Source organism: Chelmon rostratus, chromosome 12, assembly GCF_017976325.1.
Source record: "Chelmon rostratus isolate fCheRos1 chromosome 12, fCheRos1.pri, whole genome shotgun sequence".
In the NCBI taxonomy this organism is placed as follows: domain Eukaryota; kingdom Metazoa; phylum Chordata; class Actinopteri; order Chaetodontiformes; family Chaetodontidae; genus Chelmon; species Chelmon rostratus.
In genome coordinates this window covers 24,802,373-24,826,992 of record NC_055669.1, presented here as the reverse complement: position 1 = coordinate 24,826,992, position 24,620 = coordinate 24,802,373, and the positions used below count along the sequence as shown (strand labels likewise).

The 24,620-nt window shown below is 40.0% G+C and overlaps 1 protein-coding gene across 2 annotated transcripts in view; it reads left to right on the top strand.

Annotated features, from left to right (window-relative positions):
- larp4b (La ribonucleoprotein 4B) overlaps positions 1 to 24,620 on the top strand; it is a 46,951-nt gene that overhangs the window by 3,825 nt on the left and 18,506 nt on the right. For both annotated transcript variants that reach the window (XM_041948568.1, XM_041948567.1), the window contains exons 2-7: positions 2,128 to 2,261; positions 15,008 to 15,161; positions 19,904 to 20,077; positions 21,623 to 21,701; positions 22,919 to 23,055; positions 23,520 to 23,623. In XM_041948568.1, the coding sequence (XP_041804502.1) occupies positions 2,181 to 2,261; positions 15,008 to 15,161; positions 19,904 to 20,077; positions 21,623 to 21,701; positions 22,919 to 23,055; positions 23,520 to 23,623 (729 nt within the window). In that variant the 5' untranslated portion in view covers positions 2,128 to 2,180. The remainder of the gene's footprint in view (positions 1 to 2,127; positions 2,262 to 15,007; positions 15,162 to 19,903; positions 20,078 to 21,622; positions 21,702 to 22,918; positions 23,056 to 23,519; positions 23,624 to 24,620) is intronic.

Below are 24,620 nucleotides of genomic sequence, written 5' to 3'. Positions count from 1 at the left end.
TTAATTGGTTTGTCACATTTCATTGCCATATTGGTTTGGTCGTTGTCTTATTTTAGAACATTACTTCTGTGTTTTGGCAACAGGTGCCAAACCGCTGCTAAATTGGACATTAAACTAAAATTTAGCTTCTTGAACCAAAATGTGTTTGTCACTGCTGTCAGGGTCCCAGGACGGTTTCTGTTTGGATAAATCACTTGAAGTTGAGGTCAATGTGGCAGCCAACTTTTAGAAATGTAACGATGCTGTAAGGTGAATTAAAAAGCAAACCTCTTATGTAGGGCTGAACCGGACGTTCGAAGAGGGGTCTGACTTAACCAATGGCTCGGGGCCAGGAAAAGTTTGTGCAGGACATGCTGGTTCACTGGCCAGCTGATGATGTCCAGGCCATCTGGCCTTGACTGGTCCTCTTATGAAAAGATGGTCACTTAAAAAAAAAACATGCTGTGGACGTGGAATCCCAACACATGTTATTTGTCACTTATTTGTTTTTGTTTTTTTAGGATCAGGATATGATTCCAGAAAGCTAACACCTCTGGCATTGCTAATGTTAGGCCAACACAATAGACAGGCTGCTTATAATGGATTCCATTGTGTTTTTACCTAGCACTGACCAGGGATGCACCGACCCGTCTTCTTCAGTCCTGATACTGAAACCTGGGCCGTGTGTATCGGACGATACAGATTACAGATGTGATGTTTAATAAGCTGTATAAAAAAGCACTGTGTAAAAAAGACTCGGATCATAACTTAATGTGTAATGCAACATCAGGCATGACTTAAACATTGCTTTGCTATCTTTGTCAACTTTGCTAACAAAAAACAAACACATAGATATATATGTACAGAATCGTTATTATTATAACTATTTTATCCAATAACAGATTGTCACTGATACCTGATCCAGCTATTTGAGTCAGGTGTTCGGGATCAGAATCTGTATCTGTGTATTTCCAGCACAGGCTTTACTGGGACAGAGACACTTTGCTAGCTCCTTTCAATTTTGACTGCAGCCGAGCATGGTGGGATTTTGCCGGGCAGTCGTTTCTTAGACAAAGCTTCCAAGTAGAGACAAAATAATGCTCTGGTATTTCATAGTTTTCAGTGTTACTCAAACAGCATGGACAGCAATCTAAACAAACTATGTAACTTCATGGGCTGTGACTGGCATCACATAATGGTGTTGCTAGTTACTTCCGAATACAGAGAGTGCCTGGAAAGGTGTGTTTGATTTATTGTTCCCATTCTGATGTTGTCCCATCCCATCCAAGGTGTTTGCATCAGGCAAGGACGGACAACGACAGCGATAATGATGATGATGATGATGATAATGTGTACAGTGTGCTATATTGTATTGAGTGAGAAATGGAGCCTCTTTATGGCGTTAAATTGTCTCAAAACCCATGCACATAAAAACCAGGCACGTGCATGGGATACCAGCACACAGAACAGTGTCCGTAAGTTAGTGCTGAACAATCACTCATCAAGTTTACTTTTGGGAGGCGGGGATGGAGTAGGCAGTGGTGGATGTCTGCCCTCCTGTACTCATCTCCTGTTAGACTCATAATAGAAACAGCAAAGTATATTAAGTAAATAATGATGGAAAGTATGATAGCCTCAGAAATTGATTTTTTACATTTTATTCACTACAATATACAATGTTCTTCACAGTTGTAGTAGAATTATAGTTAAATAGTATGTTTGTTTTTTCCATTTTAACCTGTTTTGCCAAACCTGCAGATCTTCACATCCAACCCATCGCCTGTCTAACAAGGACTTCAGTGGAAATAAGCATGCAGCTTTATTGCATTTTAATCCTCAGCAATTAGAAATTTCTGGGGACTGGGTGTTTTCCTCTATGATTGTCTTTCAATACAAACTGCGTATGAAACATACTGGCATTGAAAACAAGTCACGTTTGTATGAAAAAACACACTATGTGTAATAAGTTGTGTCAGGAGGTAGTTCTGTGTTGTTTCTTTTTAAGGAAAGGCTTTTATAAAGTAACTATCGGACACTGCCCCCTGCCCTTTTTCGTCTCACACGTGTAAAAACTGATATTATGACACAGTTATGTGATAAACAGCCATTCTTCAATCTAACTTGTTTGTCCCCTCTGCCCCCCTGTAGCTTACTTGGTGACACAGAGACTTCTCCCTGAGGAGCCAAGAAGCAGACGGCTCATGACTTCTGACCAGGACACGAAAGTTGTAGCTGAACCACAGGTGCAGCAAGTACAAGAGGCAAAAGAGAACTCTCATTTGGTGAGTTTTACATTCACAGACACGGTTTTCAGTTGTCCTGTCTGTCCTTGTCCTTGTCCCCCCGAAAATTTTCATGCATCTTGACTTTTTTTTTGTGCCATTTTCTTGTGACCATGAAAACCCACAAAATGTTCTGAAGATTATGTTTTAGTTGTCAAAAACTATTGAAGAAAAAATCTAATTATACTAACCTTATATTTTCCTCTGCAAGTGACAAATGAAGTTGTCATGCATCAGAATAATATTATCAACACATAAAGATTTGTAGGGCAGGAGCATTTCCCATTATGGGTGGGCCATATTGATGGAATCTTATCACGGTGTAGATCATTTTTATATTACTGTATATTGTAATGCAATAGAGTTTATGGAAAATCAATCAAGAAACTTTTCATGGATAAAATGACCAGACAGGAATGTGCGTCTTCGGCTAATCCAGCAAATTATATTAGCTGCAGCTAACGATTATTGTTCATTATCGAATAACGTTATTTTTCAATTTTTTCAAAAAATGACTTTAACAATCAAGAAATAATGAAAATAGTTAAATTATTTTTCTGTAAATTGACAAATTGTTTTAAAATTAAATGAAAAATGAGATTCATTCAAAAATGTTACAAAAATCCAGTATAACCATTAAACTACTCAAGGATTTGCAACATTCCACACAATGGTCTTATCTCACAGTATACATCATAATGCCCTCCTCTGTATGCTAGGATGCAGCAGCAGTTCTGTTAAATCTGAGATAAAAATATGTTGGAGAAAATTACTTGCAAAAAATTATTTGTTTATACAGGTTCTGGGGGAAATTGCATATTTGTCAAGTCATCAACATTTTGCTTTTTGTAACCAGACAAACAGAGTGGAACTTGAGCTGCCCACTGTTGTGTCTTGCACTCAGTCCGCCGTGTGTTTCTATTGCAGCCAATCGCTGGATGGATGATTGTTATCAGAATGACTGCTGATTTTTTGGTGTTGCTGTATCAAGCTCAAAGTGACCAGTTGGAAATGGACTTTGAATTTGTACTAGAAACTTGGAACTGGAGAGCGTTTGAGTGTGTGTGGTTGGCTGTTGGCACTACATAGACAGGCTTGCTGTGTGGCTTCAGCAGATGTTTAGTGGTTAGTATTTTTAAGCATTGAAGTTTACATGCAAATGTAGATTCAGCAGAGTCCAGAGTTGTCCAGAGTTTCTCATAAGTACCGGCTTTTGGCTGAGGGGCTGGACATTAAAACATTTCCAGCCGGCTATTTTTTTTGTTCTACTGTGACTTTTAAGATCGTCAGCTCAGTGTGCAGCCCCTCCTGATGTCCTGTATACACTGAAGAGCGCCGCAGAGACACTGATTTATAACACAGTGCGTCCCATACTCATACATACATTTCTATATATCCCGCCACAATATCAGCATTGCCCGCCACATATTGACTGATTGATTAGGCTGATATCATGCTCGGCCCACTCTCATTCTTTCCAGTTGTAATTTTATGTCACGACTGGGTGTTTCCAGTTTTGTATTTACATTTATAATTCTCCAATCTATCTATTAAAAGAGGGTTGTTGATAATGAAACTCATTCAATTTTGATTTTGTTTCTGTTTTGCATGTAAAATCTGTAGCCTTTAGCTGGTGAACCTATATAAAGTGGTGCTTAACAAGTGCAGCATTAGAGAAAGTTTCAGTTCCCTACAGTGCCATTCTGACAGGCAATAGTGAAGTGTATTTTTAGGCAGTAGATGTAGCAGATATTAATGTGACTCGATTATGTTTGAATTCAAAGCATAAGAACATTTTTGTTGATCATAGCCAGAGTGGCTGGAGTCTCATAGTTCTTATGCCAACCACTTAGATTTTTAGAAAAAGTCCTCCAAGTTGTCGTCAGTTCTCCTCCAACCTGGCTGATTGATATAGAGCATCATACCAGCCACAGCCTGCTTTTGACTAGTGCTGATTTCCCACACTGATTATGCATAATAGAGAAGTGTTTCATAAAGAAACACAAGGCAGAAAAAGAAGCAACTCTTGTAACAAAATAACCATGACCTGTTTTTATTTCTCTCTTTTCATAAGTCTATAGTAGCACAATTGATCATTAGCATGACAGTTTGTTCCTTGTTGCAGCGTGAAGGCCAGGACCGAAAATAGAGAGATACATCTCGTGTGCGGTAGAGCAGCAGTCAAAATATGATTGTCATACCATCATAATGCACTGTCTACTCAACAGAGTGCAGCTTAAACTGTGCCTGTGTCAGAAAGAGTGTTGGGACTGAAAAATAAGATCTTTAGTTACTGTCGTCACACTTAGCCTGTGTGTGGATATCGCTGTTTTGATATGTTTTAGCAGCTCCTTCATCATGGCTCGCTTGTCATGGTGTTGACAGGCTGTTGGTCTTTTTATGTTCCTATCCTTCTTTTACAAAATCTGTGATGTGAGCACTTGTTTTAATCCTCTGCTATTCAACACATTGAATTGTGGCTCTTTAAAGCAGGTTTTGACACAACTACCTTCTTCAAAGTGGTTTATTTTGAGGCTGCAGCTAATGATAATTTTTATCATTCATAAATCTGACGATTTTCTTGATAAATCGTCCAATGTATAAAATGTCAGAAAAGAGTGAAAACTATGCATCACATTTCCAGAGACAAAGTACACAACTTGAAATTGCTTGTTTTGTCCGACCAACAGTCCAAAACTCCCAAAATATTCCATTTACAATTACTAAAACCAGACAGACATTTGTGAAGCTTGATCCATCAATTGTTTTTGACTAAAACCTAGTCATAAGTTAAAAAAAACATTGTCCATTAATTTTCTGGAAACTGACTGATCTAATAGTTTCAGCACTCAAAAGAGACTCAAGAGCAACACTGAATAAAAGTGTGAAAGAACCCTGTTGTGTTGATGATGGTAAACCAATGGAAACATTAACATAAAGGGTTAAAGCTGCTTCATGACATGTGCCACATTAAGAAAAGTTCAAAACACAGAGTGCTGTTCAGCTTGTTGTCAAGACCTAGACATAGAATTACCTCCAAACAGAGCAGAGCCCTAACACTTTGTCTACACCTCTATTAGTGTGTTTCCCTCATAATACAGGTCTAGCTGCCACAGTTAACCACAGGTTGTCTATGAAACTGTCCATGTTTGTAGTAGGCAGAGAATGTTATACATTTTTGGCCTTATTTAGGTTGATAATGAAAGATTTGAATTAACCAGTTGAAGAACTTAACACCAGCTACCAGACAAAACTGTCAGAACTTTGTGTTGTCCTATTCCACCAAACAGACAAGCAACAAAACAGCAGTGGCAGGTTATTATAGAGGGCAGATTCTAAAGGGACCACTCCAATCTGCAAGGCAAAATGCAGCAGAGTGCTAAATATGAGCATGTCCCCAGAATCTAAATGAGGTCATAATTTTCAAAAACAATGGTATTCCTTAGTTTCAACGTTTCATTTATTGTCTTTGTGCTATTTTCATTAGATAAGAGGTTTCACTATTTTGTAAATTATCACATTATGTTTCTATTTGCATTTTACACAGTGTCTCAACTCTTTTGGAAGCAGGGTTGTAGTTTTGTTCACAGAAATGAATGAAGTGCTGAGATATAGGCCTAATGTATATATTTTTTCCACCCTTTACAATCAAGAAGGGTTCACAATGCCCCGTGAAGCTTTGGTGACTCTTAGTAGAGGTCAGGACCCCCTCTGGACTGGACTGGAGTCTGGACTCTCTGCTTTCTTTCCCCTCTATGTGGTTTGTTAATGTATTACCATGTCACTGTGGTTCAGATGTTATCAATGGTCTACGTCTCATCCAAGTCATCTGTGTGTAGACGCAACACATTTTCTGTCATGCTGTGGATCGACTACACCCTGTTTTGTCCTAGGAAGGCAAAGGCATGACCCGCCTTACTCTGCGTCTCATTGGATTACCCGGATATTCTTACCTGAACCAATCTCACACCTCATGCACAAACCTAACCAACCTAACCAAAGAAGGCAGCAAGTGCTAGCCAATCAGAGGCAGAGTAGGGCGGGTCATGACTGCAGTGGACAACCAGCAGAGAGGTGAAGGCAGTCAACTTGGTGAAGTGGAACAACACTCGAGATGACAACATCTATGCTCGGCAATGAGAATACTTGATCAAACAGATGAAGTGTAGAAAGGATTTTCATCTACCTGGCACACAATCTCCCATCCACCAGCAGGAGCTTAGTTTGACACGTATCCAAAAGTTTGATCAATTCTTGTAAACTTAGTAACTGGCCTAGACGGCAGCCCTCCTCCCTCTGCCAGCGGTACCTGCAGGCAGTGAATCACATCAGCAGCAGAGGGAGGAGGTCAGGGACAGGAGGAAGGACTGATACTGACTCATGTTTGTCCCCTTCATTCTTTTTATGCTTCGCTCACTATTTTGATGTCAGGAATGTTATTTTATCGACATTTTAAAATGATCACTGAGATATTATGTAGATATTATGGTTTATGTAGTGATTTGCTTTGCCTTAATTGTAATAGATGCTGTTTTTCTTATTGTTAGCACTGCTTCAAAGTAGGTCTGAATATCACTTACATGCATTTATGTGTCACTTGAACAAAGCTCATATTTAAAAATATAGCACACATCATGGGAAGGGGCCTGGACACTGCATATATTGATCATTTTTTTCATTTTCAGGCAAAAAAAAAGAACATCTTTGGTTCATCACCAATTTGCACCACTAATTTTGCACGTAGTGTCTCATATTAGCTCGTCAAGTCTTTCACACGTGTCTTATCTTCAGATAAATGACGGTGAAATGACAGTCCAGTTTCATTCTTTGGCCTCACGTCATTATTGACTGAGAATGATTGTGCAACACGTGAAGCATCTTGAATGTTAATCCATCTTCTCTATTTGTGATGGGTGTGTCTGGAATTTGTAAAAGGTCACCATGAGTGTTAATCAGACATTTGCCATCATTTAAACCCAAGTCAATAGTTTAAATCGTATTAATAGAGAGCACAACATCCAGCAGAGTTGTCGTGATTATTATTTTTGGAAGGTTACATCAGGACTTACGTTTCCTCTGAGCTGAGAGTTTAGTGCTGTAGCCATCATCATTCATCAGACAGATCAAACATTCTTGTTTCAGTCATCAGTCGTGGCTGCACTTGGTCCTCAGAGGTTGAGTTGATGTAAATGGGTCAACATAAGTGGGCTGTATTAGAACATTTTATGAGGTACAGAGAATGTTGACACTACATTTCTGGACAGGTAAACTGAAAAAGTGCCAGGTGAGACCAGTGTTTACCCGCTAAAACACGGGACTGACTTGAATGCTTTGAAGCTTCTACCGTTAGAAGGTAGGCCTGTAACAACCACAAGCTCACAACTGCTCAGTGCTCTGTCGTCAGGTTGACTTTTGAGCCTTTGGAGGTGGGGATGACATAGATGGTGGCTGATGCACCCCCCTACTGTCCTTGTCTGGCATTAGACTCATAATTAATAACTTAATAATTAATAGCAAAGTATGTTTAGTAAATAATGACTGCAGGTTTGAGGGAAGTATGACAACTTGTCTGAGCAAATAGAACGCAGTCAGCTGACTTTATCCATCCAAGACAGTATTTGGCTATGCCAGCATGCCAGCAATTTGTCCATGTTTGCAAGCACTCTAATGTTAGCTAGCATTAGCAAGTTAAAAACAACAATGTGTTTCACATGCTTTGCACTAATGTTCGCTCTGACTTCGGAGTTCGTGTTGGACACTGTGTTGTGGTGGATGCCAGTCTTTGTTAATGTTAGCAGACTCCATTTCTAAAACAGTTATCTCGCACTGCACACAGCTGGCGCTGTAGGGGAGCAGAGGAGAGGCACTCAGGAAGCACGCATGTCATCACATCCTTTGGATTTTACTTCAATTAACTGACACTTTCAAATGTCTCAATGTTCAGGCACAGTTGTGACTGAGTCATTTTGCACTGTTGTATCTGCCCTGGAAATTTGTAAATCACCATATTACATGATCTATGCTTGGCTGCTCATCTATGGGAGTAAGAACAGTACATTACTAGAAAAGACACAAGAATGCAAAGGACTGTTGATTACCAGTTGCAGTTAAAGCCTAAGCACCCATTTGATGCAGTCATAAGTGTGCTTTGAAAATCTATACGGTTATTATAGCTTGAGAGGGACATACACAACTGTTTATGGTAAAGATGACCCTTTTTCAGTGTCAAAAATATCCCAGGTGATAGTGTGTACATCCATGGTAACAGTGTGAATAGCAACTGCTAGTAGTGAATGCAGCAAAAACAACCTTTACACCTTGCTGTTGAAAATTGAAACTTTTCATAAAGAGTCCTTTAACATGTAGTGTACTGCTGACATACCAAATTATTTCATTTCTGAGTACCCAAATCTATCCCTGAAAGCAAATATGAGTTGTTTAACTATAAAATGCAGTGACTGTGCCAAAATCCTGTAAATGCAAGTAAAAATGAAGCCAAAACATCTGAGGGTTCAAAGCGTGCCGTAAGGGAAGAAAACTAAGGTGATTATGCCTGTGTTTTTTTTCTCTCACAGACCTCCCTGTGTAGATAATCCTGTGTGCTATCCCCACAGACTCCTCAGTTCATTTGCACAGTCTGTATAGCGTATGATTCTGCCAGGGTGCTACTCAACCCTGCAGGTTTGAGTGATGGTAGCACATGTGACACTTTTGCAAAGACTGTCAGGGCTAAATGCGGTCACCACAGTGGGATATTACACCAGCCTTCAGCCAAATTGTGGTAAATTCTGGCTGTGACAAGTAAACTAGCCTCCTCTACCAGCCGCTTAACCAAATGTTTTTTTGATTTCTGGTTCTTTCCTGAAATAAAAGGCACAGCTGGTTAGACTGAGTGTGAGTGGTGACTTGTAGTGGCTGTGTAAACTAGATTAAAAACGTATGTTTCTTATTGCTTGCCCCAGCGGTGTCATGCTGTCTCCCTGGACAGTGTTAGTGCCACTGTTCTAGCGTGCTGTCTGGGTGGCTGGTTTTCCTGGCTGGTGGCCTCACAAGGCTCTTGGTTTGGATTGAAAATCAGTTTTACTTTTGCAGCATTTGGCACCAGCACTACTGTCAATGAAATTTTCATTGCAACCCCCATGTCAGGAACAGATGGTAAGAAAGATAAGAAGATTAAAAAGAATAGAATTAAGATAACTACAATAAAAATAAATAAACATGCAGTAAAAATATTCGTAAAAGCAATTACAAATATACCAGAATGAAAATATACTAAGGCAATAAAATATACTAAACAATAAACAATAAAATATGGAAGTGAAATGTACAAACAGAATGAAATATATAAGCAGAATAAAATATACACAGTGAAATGTACCGACAGAATAAAATATACCAATGGACAATAAAATATACCAATGAAAATGAAATGTGCCAATATACTAAAATGTATATAATTTAGTTAAGTGTATGTGTGTACACATAAGTTAAGTACACAGAAGGTGCAGGTGGAGGTGTAAAGTGTGGTGTTCTTGCTCATACTTTAACACTCTTTCAATAAGTGATGGCAATATAGTAGTAATATAGTAATGTAGATGGTATAAAAGTGATGGATACTCAGTTGCTGCTTCAGTTTAGAGGAAAAGCAAGAAATTGAAATGAGACAGTAAAACTGTGCCTGTCACAAAGCAAGCACAGGGATGTTTTCATGTTTCCCTGATAGGTTTCAATCAAGCTCCTCAAATAGGAAAGAATGTGGAAATAAGGAAATGGGTAAGAAATAAGTGCATGGGCTTCAGGCAAAAAAAAAAAAGTTATTTTTCCTGAGAGCTCCAGAATAAGGAAGTGGAAAGGGCCTGGTGTCTTTTTTCCACTGTCATTTACACATGCTCAAGATTGGAAAGAAGATAAGCAGTGAAAGGGAAGGGACAAACTCCCCTGACTCAGTCCAGTGGGTTAATGCTTCAGGCTGTAGGTCTCATTACAAGCTGGGATTAGTGGTGGGAAAAGCACTCAGAGAACCAAAATACTGCTTCCAGGCTTGAATACACACAGTTCAGGATGTCAGGGCTCCTAAGCAAAGTCTTTGTCAATTTTTAAAGTCATAAAATGCAAAAGAACTCTGCAAAGAACTTCCATTTAATTCCAGTTAATCTTTGTAAAAGCACATTTTATTTGCACAAAGATTTGTCACTTTGCATGCTGCCTTGTGGCTGTATATATATGTATATGTATATGTGTATGTGTATACTTCACACTGAATACAGGCCAAAATCTTGAGTAAACTTCCAAAATGTGCAATGCATTGAAACTGCATGTGGTGGGAGGACAGGGAGTAAAATCGAAACTTCAACCCACATACAAATTGTCAGTAATTTCCTCAGAATTTATATAGCAGAGTGTGATGCTCAGACTCCACATTGTAGAACATGATTAAAAATGGCACAGGTGTTCATTATGGAGCATTTAACTTGGCAATATTAAAACATTTCATTTAACGAAGAGCGCCTAGTGTTTCTTGAAATAGAAATGGCAAAATACTAAATTACAGACATATAGCGTGTTTAATTGTAACCTTTGTGTTTTGTTGGAAAATTATAAAATTACTTAAAGACCCAGTTATATGTAATTGTATTTCTTTTATGTAAGTAATTGTTTTCTAGTTTAGCCCCAAATCACTGGTGCCACGGTAGTACAAGCCATGTTGTGCTACCAAACCGTTGTGTTTTCCACCTCATTCCTTATTCACACACATGCATACACACATAGAGACAGGGTGATACACCATATGCCTTGGACATATGTGTTAGAAACCGACCAGAAATTGAACATGAGCTATTTATAGCGCTGCATGTAAAATCAACCAGTTTATGGACAAATGCTGGAAAGAAAGGAGGACTCCAGCTGGGATCTGATCCTCACCTCATCATGGAATGTGACTGTAAAAGTGAAGCCACAATTGAGTTAAAGATCAGCAAAAAGCAGGGATAAAAATACTTTAAATTTGTCAATGAATGCTGAAATAATCAGAAATATTCATGTAGAAACAAAATGTAGAGTTTCATTATTATGGCAGTGGTGCAGCTCTGATAAAACTCAAAATATGTTAGTCATTCAGTTAAAGAACAGCTCAGCTTCCCCCCATGCAGCTGCTAGTGTTCGCTCAGGCTGATATCTTGCAACTTTGCATTGCTAATTATTGCACAGTGCTAGCATGTCTAAGCACTACATGACAAGACACATGAGTGTTAAACTCATTTACAGCACAGATAATGAGAAAGATTTGCAGTGTTGAAAGTCAGACATGACATTTTTTTTAGTTGTTGTTTTAGATATATGTGACAATTTTGATCTTAAGAATGTGTAGTGGTTGAAGTTTACAGTATGCTGACACGCCAAGAAATCAAAGTCCAATGAATCTCCGCAATCTTGATGTTGGGAAATTTTACTGGTTTGTTTGTTTGAATTTCTAACTTAGTCACATCTATGGAAGTCAGCAGTGGTCTTCTCAACTCATCACACATTTAAAACAAAAACCCTTATGACTTATTTTTAGAGTTTTTGTCTTCAGTTTCCCTGGAAACATTAATTTGAAAGGCAGAGATTTGTAAAACAATAACAACAATGTTGATGAACAATAAATGATTGCCCAGCCCTACTGGCAGTAGCCTGATAATCAGATTTTCATTTAATTTCATTCATTTAGTCTGTTCGTGTTAGCTGATTTCTGTTTGTGGGAACCCAGTAGAGTTGTAATTTCTGTAATTTCAACGAAAAGCACCCTGTACAGCTGCACCGATCTCACACGCACCCGACGCCAATTTTGTCACCATATTCCCATCGATTTGTTCACAGTGTTGATAGGTGGCTTGCTAGCTTTGTGAAAAGACAATGTTCCTGTTTTTAATCCTGCCTACAAAGCTCTGATTAGTTGATTGTTTCTCCATGTAGGGGAACTGGCCGTCAGTGAACGCACCAGACCTATTTTAATTCATGAATAATTTGCTCTGGAATAAGGCCACTGCTGCATGTTTTCAAAACTCAATGGCCTTGTTTTGTCACTAGTTTTATAAAGCATTTGTCACAAGAAATCTAATTATAGATGTATTGCTTATCTACATGCGATGTAGGTTGTTGATGACTTTGTCTGCCAGTGGACTTTTGTCATCCTGTTTTGTCTGTAAACTTCTACAAAAGGAGGCAGTCGGTTTGAATGCTATCTTACATTTACTCATACTGAATTTGAAATACTTCCATCACCTTGAACCACTTCAGCCAGGGCTATATTAGGCTAATGGTGTGGGCAGTGACGCTCAGGACACAGCATTTTACAGTAGTTGTGATGCATTTGGCTCCTGAGTGCTCAGCACTCATCTGGCCCACTGTCCCCTTCAGCTCTGTAGCTGTCAGAGAGGGGAGATGAGCCTCGGGTTTGCAGACAGACAGACAGATAAGTCCAAATTCAGCTGTTTTTGTTTTCTCCCCTGAAGGACTCTTACATGTCTGCTGTCTCTGTCTGTAAGCTCGCCTCCATCAGAGAGGCAGAGCAATAAGCCCAGTGCTACGCCAGCTGCCCTCCGATGACACTGACAATAACTCGTCTCTGTCCACGGTTCATGATGAATCACATCCTCTCGTCCCCTCCCAAAATACATCCGCAATCAGGGAAGCAGCTAACCTTTTCCTCCTCTGTGAAGGAAGGGAACATTTAAAAATTTGGAAAGGTCAAGTGGTGCCCATAACGTACACATCCGGTGATGTCAGCAACAGTTTCTATGGCAGCCAGCTGGGACAGGAGTGGGAGTTTTACATTAGTGCAGGGCTGAATTATTAGTAGTGGCGAGGTTTGTGTCTGTCTGGCCAGACACATCCCCGAATAATCTCGTAGTGCAGCATTTGTGAAATACGACCCAGGAACAGTCTATGTTGCTGCTTATGTTGCATCAAGTCAGGCTTATCTCTCTCTCCTCACCCCTCAGCTCTTTGTTCTTTTAATCCATTTTCCTTTGTTTCTCTGACTAATTCTATATTTAACTCAACTTGCTGCTTCTTTAATAAGATGCAGGTTTTCCAGTCTTTCTTTTGCCTCAACAACTCAGCTCGTTAGCAGAATAATCTATTAAAACCAAGGCTCAAGAGGGCTGATTTAATTTAAGCGATGCCTCAGGGTTAATTTAGCACGTGGATCACTGGAGCAGGCGTCGTTTGAACTCAGGTGTGCAAATCAACACTCCCCGTTCAGCTCCAGTATTTTGCCGGAGAATGACTCAGTGCAACAGTGACAAAACAAAAGCAGAGACGGCTGCTTAACAGGAGCAAGACAGCCAGTCAGCTTCTGCAACGTCAGCCTAGCCCACCGGGGCAGCGGAGCCTCACTGCTGTCATCAGATTTGTTGAATCAACCCAGCAGCTTGGATCGCAGGGGCCAGACAGAGCGTGGCAGTGGCTGTGATTTGATGGGGACTTCTTACAGAGCTGTGGTGGTGGCAGCTTCACTTGAAGGAGCCCAGGTCATGGTGTGACGGAGAGTCTTCCTCTGTCTGTCTGTGGAGATGTTTAGACTCTGATGTGTGTTAATGATGGATTGGATGCAGTGGAGTCTTATACCACCACCGCCAGGAAGTGCCTGGCCCGCTATGCCTCAGGACTTCAATGAAACGCTGGCTCTGACCACGGCTCTGGGTTACAGTCTGTTAGCCTGTGAGACATGCATGCTGAACTGCTGCTTTGATTCTGTGAGTATGTCCAGCAGGCAGTAGGACTTTATGGACCAGGTCTCTGTCTGCCTGTGCCAGTGTCTTTACTGTTTGAAGTGGTTCCTGTCAGATGTTGGTAGTCTGAGCAGTCTTTTTTTTGCAGATGAGGCATTCTTTTGACATGATTGATGAGTTCCTGTTCAAGCATTTCTGTTGCTCAAGTTAGGAAATTCATTAGAATTGGGACATTTTTGTACACGAATGGTATGCCTTATCTATTAGTATAATGATAACGGGAAATAAGTCCTCCCATTCAAGCATTCTGATGACAAATTCATGCTCCTCAAATCACTTGGAGTAGCGCTCAGGTTTGTTCAGTAATATACATTAAAGTGACTTATTTATTTTGTGAAAAATTTGCAATAATGGTTTTCCTGATGATGCAAAACTATCATTCAAGTATAGTTCTGCAAGACGTGCACAAGGGTTGCTAAACCATATTCCCCTTTCCAGTTAGTCAATTCAAACCCCTGTCTGGGTTCCTGGCAAAGGTTCTAACAGGCTATATAGTCACAAAAGCAAGTATGACCTTTAAACGAAGTGTTATGCATGTATATAATGCGTGAAGCGCTATTCTTAAGTCTCTTCAGCTTGAATGTTGAAACGAGTGAAACTGAATCAACTAAGTATACATGTAAGAGTGTCACAGACTACAATATAACTGTCAGATCTTTCAGCTGCCCTGTATTTTTTTTTGTCTTGTTTTCTTGTGTTGCAGTGGCGAGTTGTACAATGAACAATGTGCAAATTTGTCAGCTTTTGTTGAGTGTAATAATATTTTCTGCATTGTTGCATAATTACTCATACACAGCAAATGATTAATGAATTTAGTTTTATATTTTTCTCCCATTTGGCACGATTAAACATTGAGTACAATGACTTTGTAAATATTTGTATATTTGCTTCATTTTCACTGTAAGTTACTGTTGTTGTGCAGATGCCGTATGCATAAAACAACACCTCTGACCAAGCTGTGTGTTCTTTTCACAGGAATCCGCCAAGGTTTCAGACCTCAACCCCAATGCGAAAGCATGGGCCAACCACATGTTTAGCCTGGACCCCAGCGGGAGTGCTGACACCACAACTGCTGCCCTGCAGCCATGGAAAGAAGGCTGCGATAGTTCAGCCGACCCTGGCCCAGAAGGTCAGCCAATGATTTGGGATACAGAATATGCTAACCACTTTTTAGCATCTATTATTTGGCCGAGCAATTATATAACATCCATTAAGCTCTAATGACTTGTTTTGCTTATGATTTTTTTTTCTTAAATTTTGATTTTTCATGTCGTAGTTGAAATGTTGATTGCATTTTAAGCACTGAACGTAGTTTAAATGCTGAACTTGAAGCACTTCAACAGTATGGAAGTGCCGTGTGGAGTTTAGACACTGACAGAAGTCTTAAACACAGCCCATGTGTCACAATTGCAGTTAATACCTGCTAATGTATATGCCATGACATGTGATTATAAATTGCAGTCAAAGACTGGAAACAGTTTCTTATACAAGTTGATTCCTTCGAGTTGTAGTGGTATGAGAGTAATGCGTGGTTGAAGCATGAATTGAAGTTGCAGCTGAAGTGTAATAACTTTTTGATGGTGATAGTTGAAACAGTGAGTCGAGATATCTGTTGGATTTGAACCACTGAAAAGAACGGAAGAGTCACTTGGACTTGATCACTGCCAGTAGTTCTTTAGTTAGTTTCGAAAAACAAAACGTTTGAAGTTGAAGGGTCAGGTGGGGTTGAGGCATTGAAAGGATGTGAAGTGTTAGAATGTAACGCATTTACTGCTCATTTGCCAACAATACAATATATCTGTAATAATCATAGAGCGACCAATAATGTTGGCCTGTTGAAATTTCAGTTGGTCTCTCCTCAAACCCGTGTTTTCGATGCAGCCCGAGTCTGTCCATCTTGTCACTTTTCTCGTCATGCCGAGACACCTCTTAAATCATTCATACTCAATTTAGCATGAGCTATGAATATTCCAACCACTGTCACCGTTCCCTCCACACAAATGACCGTAATCACTCACTTTAATGTGCCCAGCCAAGTATAGCCAATGCAGAGGCAACAAGGACATGGTGGCGAAACAGAAATTATTGATTAGTTTGACTCAGATTGACATCCCACCGTATTTCATCTCTTACGTCTGTGAGGACATGTGTGGAAAATTCCTTGCTGAAAACTGGAGATTTAATATAGTCTGGCCATTTACGTCGTATGCTTTTTTTTTTAAACCACTACAGACTAATTGTGAATATGCGTTAAGGGAAGGAAACATCTCAACACCTACAGTGGCTGGTTCATCCTCCTTATCTGTAGGAACTACCAGGACCTTCAGATAGAGTTTATTTTTATCTTTTGCCAAATAAAGATCTATTAGAGACGAGTGGTTAGGCTGTGATTAAGGTGACAGTAGCTGCGTTTCCATTACAGTTGTTCGCAAAATAAAAGCGATATTTCTGAAATTTCGGCAAATTTCAAATGCGACTTGCAGGTGTTTCCATTGAACAGTGTTTTGCGAACCAGCCCAAATTCTCGTAAATTCTCAGACGTCCCGCGAGATGTGTGTGCGTGCTGTGCGTCGGTAAAACGTAACACAAAGCCTTATAATGAAAAAGCACACGCATGCTCCTGGCCTTGTAGGATTGCGCATACTCGAATGCACAAATGCTGAAGGGGAAATAAAGAAATGATCTGTTGACTTAGAGTGATCACTGATTTTAATGGCCTATTATTTATCACTTTGTTATTACGCGAGGCTCGCTCTGACAGCGTCAGCTCACGCCGCTGAATACAGGACTGTGAATTACTGAAGTGTCCTTTGAAAACACTTTCTATCAGCAATTATGTGTAAATATTAAAGTTAATGGCGTGCACGTGTCTCCCACATAGCTGAGGTGCACACACTCATCACAATCGCAAACACAGCGCTGTACAAGACGTTATATCTGACTGCATGCGGCCGGCCACGAAACGGGGAGTCTGCTGACCTCGGAGACGTGTAAATGCGAAAAAAGTCTTTCCATTACACTTTTGCGATACACTTTAATATCGACACGTCTGAAAAACCACCTCATGAGAGCGTAAAAATGTTTTTGCGATATTTGAGAGGATTTTCGAAATTTAGGTGTTTCCATTACCGTTTCTTTATTGCGATATTTAGGATTTGGGCATTTCTAGGGGCAATGGAAACGCAGCTACTGTTTACTGCTCAGTGCCTTGAAGGATTTATGGATTTAATTCAGACACTTGAAATGGAAGCTACCCACATTTTAAGATCACTACCATGACTGGTCTCGCACGTGTTTCCTGAAACATTCATACTCATTTTCTGTTGTTTTGATCACCTTTTTTTTCAAGAGCAAATGTAATTTGGAGCGCGCTCAGTATACATCTTGGAGTCCAGAATCTTCTCAAATCTAGTCGTAAATTAATCATTTTTAAGTATGTCTTATATGTTTTCCATTCAGGGATGTGTTCCAGTTTCTCCTTTAAATGCCTCCCTCTCTAAGGATTGGTCATAATCTATGTCTGGTAAACAGGTTTTATATGTATAGACTCGATTGAACTTCAATACTTTGGGTATTCAGTTTGTAGTCAGTGTTTGGTGTGTTGATGCAGGAGGAGGCACACCCATGCTTTCTTAAATTTCTAAATGCTGTCTATAAGGTGCTCCACTGCAAATATTTGAATTGCCAAGTACTCTGTGGCAAATGATTAACTGAACAATATATACAGCTCCACTGCTTCACTTTGTGTCAAATAACTGCAGGTGTTTAGTCCTTTTTGGCTGCTCCCAGCCCTGGTACTGTAACAACAGGAATAGATACGCATCAACATCCAAGCGGCAGCTGGCTTGACTGCAGCTATCCTCACTAGCAAAGCTCCTGACGTGCTTGCTAATAACTTATTCGAAGCAGTGTAAGAACATATATCATATAATTTATCAGAGTTCATTTGAATGCATCAGTTTCGGACAAATTTGTGTAGAGGTGTTCATGATACTGACATTTTTGACAAAAGTTTGTGAACACAGATTGATTGTATTCAGGAATTTGGACACTGCAGGGAAAAGCCAACAACAATCCCTCCTCCCATACATGATCATGTTTTGATTCAGAGTATGAGCAGAGAGGTGGGAGGGGCCACTGCAAGTAAGTCAATGCATGGGAAGCACTGTTGTCTGAAAGTTACAGAACACGTAATTGAAGGTTTACTACCTGCAAACACCAGTCTGATGCTGTGATACACGCTGCACTTTCCATAGATTACCTGCCAATCAAACAGTGGGAGCGGCACTGTGATGTCAGGTTTTATTTAGCGTTTGTGAAGTGCGTTTTCTGTTGGCCTGCCATGATGACTGTTGCAGCTCACGCAAGCTACTGAGGTCTTCTTTTTTATTTGAAACCAGTCTAAAAGATCAAATTAATGGCTTCCTGTGTGTCAGAGAAAATGGACACCAAATGTTGTGTTGCTTTGAGTCGGAAATGCAAAATCTTCAGTAAACTGGCTATATGTGTTGTGTAGAGTAGCATAACACAAAGCATTTTACACACCATAGTCACAGGTTACGACAATCAATGTACCATTTGAATATTAAAATTTGGTTTAATATTAATGATGCTTCAGCAAGATCACCTGATACCTCACCATAAATCCTCCCCATCTCAATTTCAGAAGCAAACTCACCTTAATCTGACACTACCTCATATCACGGACAGGCCTTTATTTCTAATAGTTTCATAAGCATATGTTATCATGTTTCTTTATCTGTCTGTTCCCATTCAAATTTGTCGACAATGCTGCATGCTGCAAACTCAACACTTCCTTCAAGTCTACCTGTTGTCATAATTTAAGTCAATAACAACGTTCATTCTTGAGCACTAACTCAGTTACTACAACAATCTGTTCATGTCATGAGAGACATTTCGGTCACTTACACTTTGCTCTTTGCTGTTTTGCTTTTTATTGTTGTTAAGCTCCTGTCAGCAAAACATGTCCTTCACGGATGTCTCACAATTAAACTCTTGAGTTTCAGTAACTGGTGCTTAATAGCTATTGAAAAAGCAGTGGAGTAAAATGAGAAAATATTAGTTAATTTTTCTGTGTTAACTCAGAGCAGCACGTTAGAGCTGTAGAAATGTAATATGTATTTTGCTGACTTTATAACTGACTATGTAATCTTACTCTAACTTAATTTGTTTGTGCTGACCATGCCCCATCTCTCATTTTAGTTGTTTACATTATTTGAGTGGTGATAACTAATGTGTAGTAGTTAGCAAGGCCAGTGACCAGAATCAGCCAGTTTTCAGTAAGACCAGCCATGACTGGTGATGGTCGAGTCAGTGTCAGATTGCACCTGTTTTCTTGTTGGAAAGTAAAACATGTTAGATTATGTGGGATATAGTGCAGTTGATATTCAGTTGGATTTTATTTAAACAAAAAAAAAAGTTTGTTCAGTAGCGTGTGGAGCACTTTATTTTGATATTTGTTTGAGTGACAGAGAAGGTCTGGTAACCTGGTGCAGTTTGAAGAAAATTCAAAAGTTAGTTGATGGTCAGTGTTTAATTCTAAGGAGAAGTTACGAAAGTGTTTGTGAATGCTGCCAATTATAGTTCAATCGGTGCATGTCTAGCATTTACTTAAGCAGAAAAATGGGATAAATGTTCAAACCAGAGCAGCTGCCATAGATAGCTTCAGGTATTAATGAGAATGAATTTTTCTATTGCATAAGTACATCTTTGCTCATTATAAATGTGTAGGCGAGGCTCAGTAATGAGGCACTTTTTTCCTAAAAAGCACCACTTTTCATGTAAATGGCAATTAAAACTTCCTGATACACCTTTAATAATTATCACACCTCCCCATGTTCATTGTCACAGGCTATGAAGCCAGTGAAGACAAAGCTTGCAAGGAGCCTCTACTAACGGACCCAGATGAGCCTCCACCAGTACCAGTAATGCTGGCCGAGCCGGCCCCGGTGGCCCCCGTCACCCTGGAGTGCTCTGAGCCAGCCTACACAGAATACCCTGAGCCTGGGCAACCAGGGCGCACAGGTGGGCTGGTTAGTGATTGGTTGTTTGTTGGAGCAGGCTGTGGGCTGATTAAAAGTCAGTGCTGGTTATCCATTTGAGTTTTTTTGCTTTGAGCAATTTTTGATAATCAAAGTGGTCTTTGCGACGCAAACTGTATCTACTTGCTCTCCTCGGCAGGTTAAGTGAATAATCACAGTTACAGTTACTGAGTGATGCCAGCATCTCTCTTTATTTTTCTTTTTAGCTCATAATGATTGGAATAAAATTGCATCATGTTAAGAGCTGTGTTCAATCTCAAATAGCAGAATTTATTGTCTGGAAGCATTCAGTGGCCGCTTAAGAGCTCTTTGTTGTTTCATGTTTTATTTATCACAGCATTAAAGTTTCAGTGACCAGCACCAGACACTATCTGTGACAAGACATTTATCTCTAAATGCCCGCTGCCTGAAAAGAATGTCAATAACAACACCAAAGCTGAAGGGAGGTCTAGTGCTGAGAGAAATATTATGAAACCCTCTACATGTCCCGTTGTTTCAAGTGTCCCCCCCCCCCCACTACATGATCAGATCCAGGGGCCACTTTTCTGCTGATTGACATGAGCTCAGATTGTCCCCGAGAAGCAAATGAATAAAGACACTAACAAAGTTGAGAAACTTGTGCTTTAGAATGTGAGAGACATAAATGGATTTATTAACCAAACAAATAAAAAAAAGAACCAATACTGATGTTTTTATTGAATTTAAAGCATTATTAATTAGCATACATTTATGACGAGGATGGTGAGATCGTAACAAGTTCTGTTTTAAGTCCTTTAGCTGAATTCATTTTCAGTCAACTTCCCCCTTCATGAGTAAATGTGCTTAAAAAACAAAGGTAATTCACAATGGTCGACTTTCTTTTAAACCACTAACAAGCATGCTGCATGTTTTGTGTCCATATAAACCATTTTTCTTGTACTTTTTCATATAAGGAATCCTTATAAGAGCAAAACTTAAGCCCCCCTGTGGATTGCTAGGTGCACAGGAGAAGGGCACGGGTTAACAAAACAGTACAAAAGACTCCAGCACTCTCTTCTTCACTTCAGTCAGGGGTAGTAGTTATAGTGATTGGGGGTAGTACTTGGTTTGGGGACCAGCAGGTGGCTGGTTCGAATCCAGCATGGTCTAGTCCACCTCTATATTGGCAGATTGGTAGGTGGAGAGGTGCCAGTCTGGTTGTTGAGTACAGTGCTGCAGCGCCCCTGAGCAAGGCACCACTCAGGACTGCACAGCACTGTGGTGTGATGAATCAACAAAGGGATTCTTCATCAGCTCAGAGAGATCTCGTTATGGATTTTCTCTGATTGCAGGTGAAGAGAAGTGTGTGCGGGAGCCTTTTCTTCTGTTTTGTTGACACATAAGTAATCTTTGAAATGTTTGCTCAGCTCTTCCCCGTCCACATCATGCTTTATATTCAGTTCATTTAATTGAGCCTTTTAGTGGTTTGTTATAATGTTTTGCTTGCAGGCTCAGGGACTAGTTAAGCTGCTCTGTTTTTTTACCTAAACCTTTCCCCATTTGTCAACAGGCAGTGATTCCCAGCAAGAGAATCCCCAGGAGGGCTTGAGGGAGCACCTGAAGAAGACCTTGGAGTTCTGTCTCTCCCGGTTAGTTTACCTCAATAATTCCACACATTACAGTACATCATATTGAGGTACCACGAATATTTACCAGGCAAGACTGGCAACTGGGTTTGTGCTTGTGAGCCAATGCTATGCTATTCACTTATGCTATCACCAGTCATTCTCTATAATTACTAGTACTTTTCTTTGGATGCAACACAGGAAAGAAAAAAACATGCTACTACACCTCAGATTGTTCAAGAATTCAAACGTATTACAGCAACAGGCGAAACATGTTAAAATCTCAGACTTTATCTGCTTTTGTCATCGCTCAGCAGCAGCTTCACACTTGTTAATAGGAAAAGCACTTAAATTGAGCCACAGCAAGAAATATTGCTTCTCTTAAATGATCATTAAACTGACTGAGTCAGTGGAATCCCTCTCCCCTCTCCCCTCTCTCCATCTCGAAACACTGTCGAACCTTTCTGTCATCAACAGCACAACATGTCAACCCGCTATGTTTTCTACTCATTCATGAGTTCATCAGCAGTGTATTGCAACAGGATCTCCACCTACAAATTCATAAAATTACATTTCTCTGGTCTAATTCTACATGTTTCTGCCGTCAGTGTACCAGGGGGTTGTCTCTCTGCCTCTCTCCCTCTCTCTCTCTGTGTGTGGGCGTCAGGCGTGGTCTGAATGAAAGCCTTATTTGAGACTGTTGAATGTCTTTGTGGTGGCAGTTCAGCTGCTGATTTGGAGGGAGTCACAAATTTTAACATTTTTTTTCCCCTCTGTCAACTTAGAACAAGTCATCAAGTTTACTTTACTGTTAGCTAGATTCACCAAACTACAGCAGCACCAACATGATATTTACCAGATATGAAGGGGAGATAAAAGCCAAGAGGGCAGAGCAGGCAGAAAGGCATTGTCAGGTTATTAAATACTGGATGAGAACACATGTAGAGAAAATGAAACCATGAGCACCTACGTTGCATTTCCTTTGGGAAAGCTGCTTAGCTCACAGTTACATAAGAAAAGCAACCAAGTGTGCAACAGCTGTAGACTAAAGTAGCTAAGAAGTTCTAGAGTTTCACATGTGGTCAGAAAAGCACCGGTTCACATTCCCAAATTTGTTACCGTCGGATTTCCTAAACAAGCTGCTCGATGTTCATTAGATGTAAGGTTTAATTTCATGTCTGCACACTGAGCTGCACCCTAAAAGTGTCACTAATCACCTCGACCTCTTCTTTGTCTCTCAGGGAGAATCTGGCCAGTGACATGTACCTCATCTCCCAGATGGACAGCGACCAATATGTGCCAATTGTGACGGTGGCCAACCTGGACCACGTCAAAAAGCTCAGCACTGACGTGGAGCTGATCGTTGACATTTTACGATGTCAGTAAACTATTGAGTGTTTGTCTTCTATTATTAATGATCGACGTCATGATTTTACTCACCTGCGAGAGTCTCAGAGTAAAGCCAGACTTTAATGACGGTTGCTTACCTGCTGAGGAAAACACAGTGAATGTTAATCAGCATGCAGTTGGGCTTGATTTCCCGGGAGAGGTTGTTAAAGTGCATTCATCAGTCTTACCTGCTTGTGCTTGATTTACACACACGTAATTTACTACTTGAATTAAGGCTATCTGGTGTGAAGCTTCAGTTTGGCTCTATGGCTATGTGACTATGTGGCTCAGTGATGTGAGCAGTGTCAAGATTTTATTTATAAAGTTGGATAAGATGGTGTGAACAAAATGCTGCTGTTAGGCATCATGTAGTAGTATTCAAGGCATTTAGGTAAAAAGCCAGTAAACACAACAAAACCTGTGAATGCTTCATTCTGTGATTCTGATCTGCAGCTCTGCCATTGGTCCAAGTGGATGAGAAGGGGGAGAAGGTGCGACCCAATCAGAACCGCTGCATCGTGATCCTCAGAGAGGTTCCTGAGAGCACACCTGTAGAGGTCAGTGGACGTTCATTGTGTTTGATCTGTGCTGTGGCAACGAGATGAGTCGTTTGATTCTCCCAGCAGGTCAACAAGCACCAGGTTTATGATTATTTCAGTGATGGACACTTTTCACAGACATGTGTCATGTTGCGTCAGCGTTATAGGAACATGGCAGGAAGTGCTGTTAATGTTTATTTCAGCTAATTGAGAATACAGAATACCCTTGTTTTTCGCTGGGGTTACGTTCCAAAAAGAATCCGTGATAGGCAAAATCCGTGAAGTAGAAACCTTTATTTTTTTTTTTTTACAATTATTATACAATTAAATACTCTATTATACATTGAAAAGAAAGAACAAACCATTTTACAGGCTCAAGCATTTGTTTCACAAATAAAAGTACTTTAGAAATGTTTTTTTCTAACAAATAACTTCTGTACTGTGCTGTCAAATAATAATTTTAATCATCGATGTGAACAGAAGGCTTCAAATTGCGGAGATTAGCACCGCCCACCGCGACCCGAGTAATTGGATTAAACGGGAGAAAATTAAAAATGATTATGAAAAACATGCAAAGTACAGTCGGACAAATAGTGACTCAGGTGTATTTCACTGCTCTTCAAACTGAGCCCCTGCATCCTGACTCCGCTCTGCAGTGTTTTCTTCTTTTGAAGCCCGCGGTGCAGAGGTGTTTGTTCGGGAGAAGAACATAGTGATAGGGTTAGGTAGAGAAAAAGCAGAGTGACTTTTTAGCCAATCAGAATGCAGAACACAATGCACGATGCAAATCCGTGAAGTAGCAAAACTGTGAAAAGTAAACCGTGTTATAGCGAGGGATCACTGTAACATCAGTGGAAGTGCAGCTGCAGATGCAACTTTTTAAGCACATTTTTTTGCAGATTCTCATCTGAACCTTTTGCATGTGCAGTTAAATCTTTTTATTCCCTCCAGCTTGACAACTCTCGCGTACCTACTTTTCAACTAAAATAGCATTCAAATGCTCAAATGGTGTTCA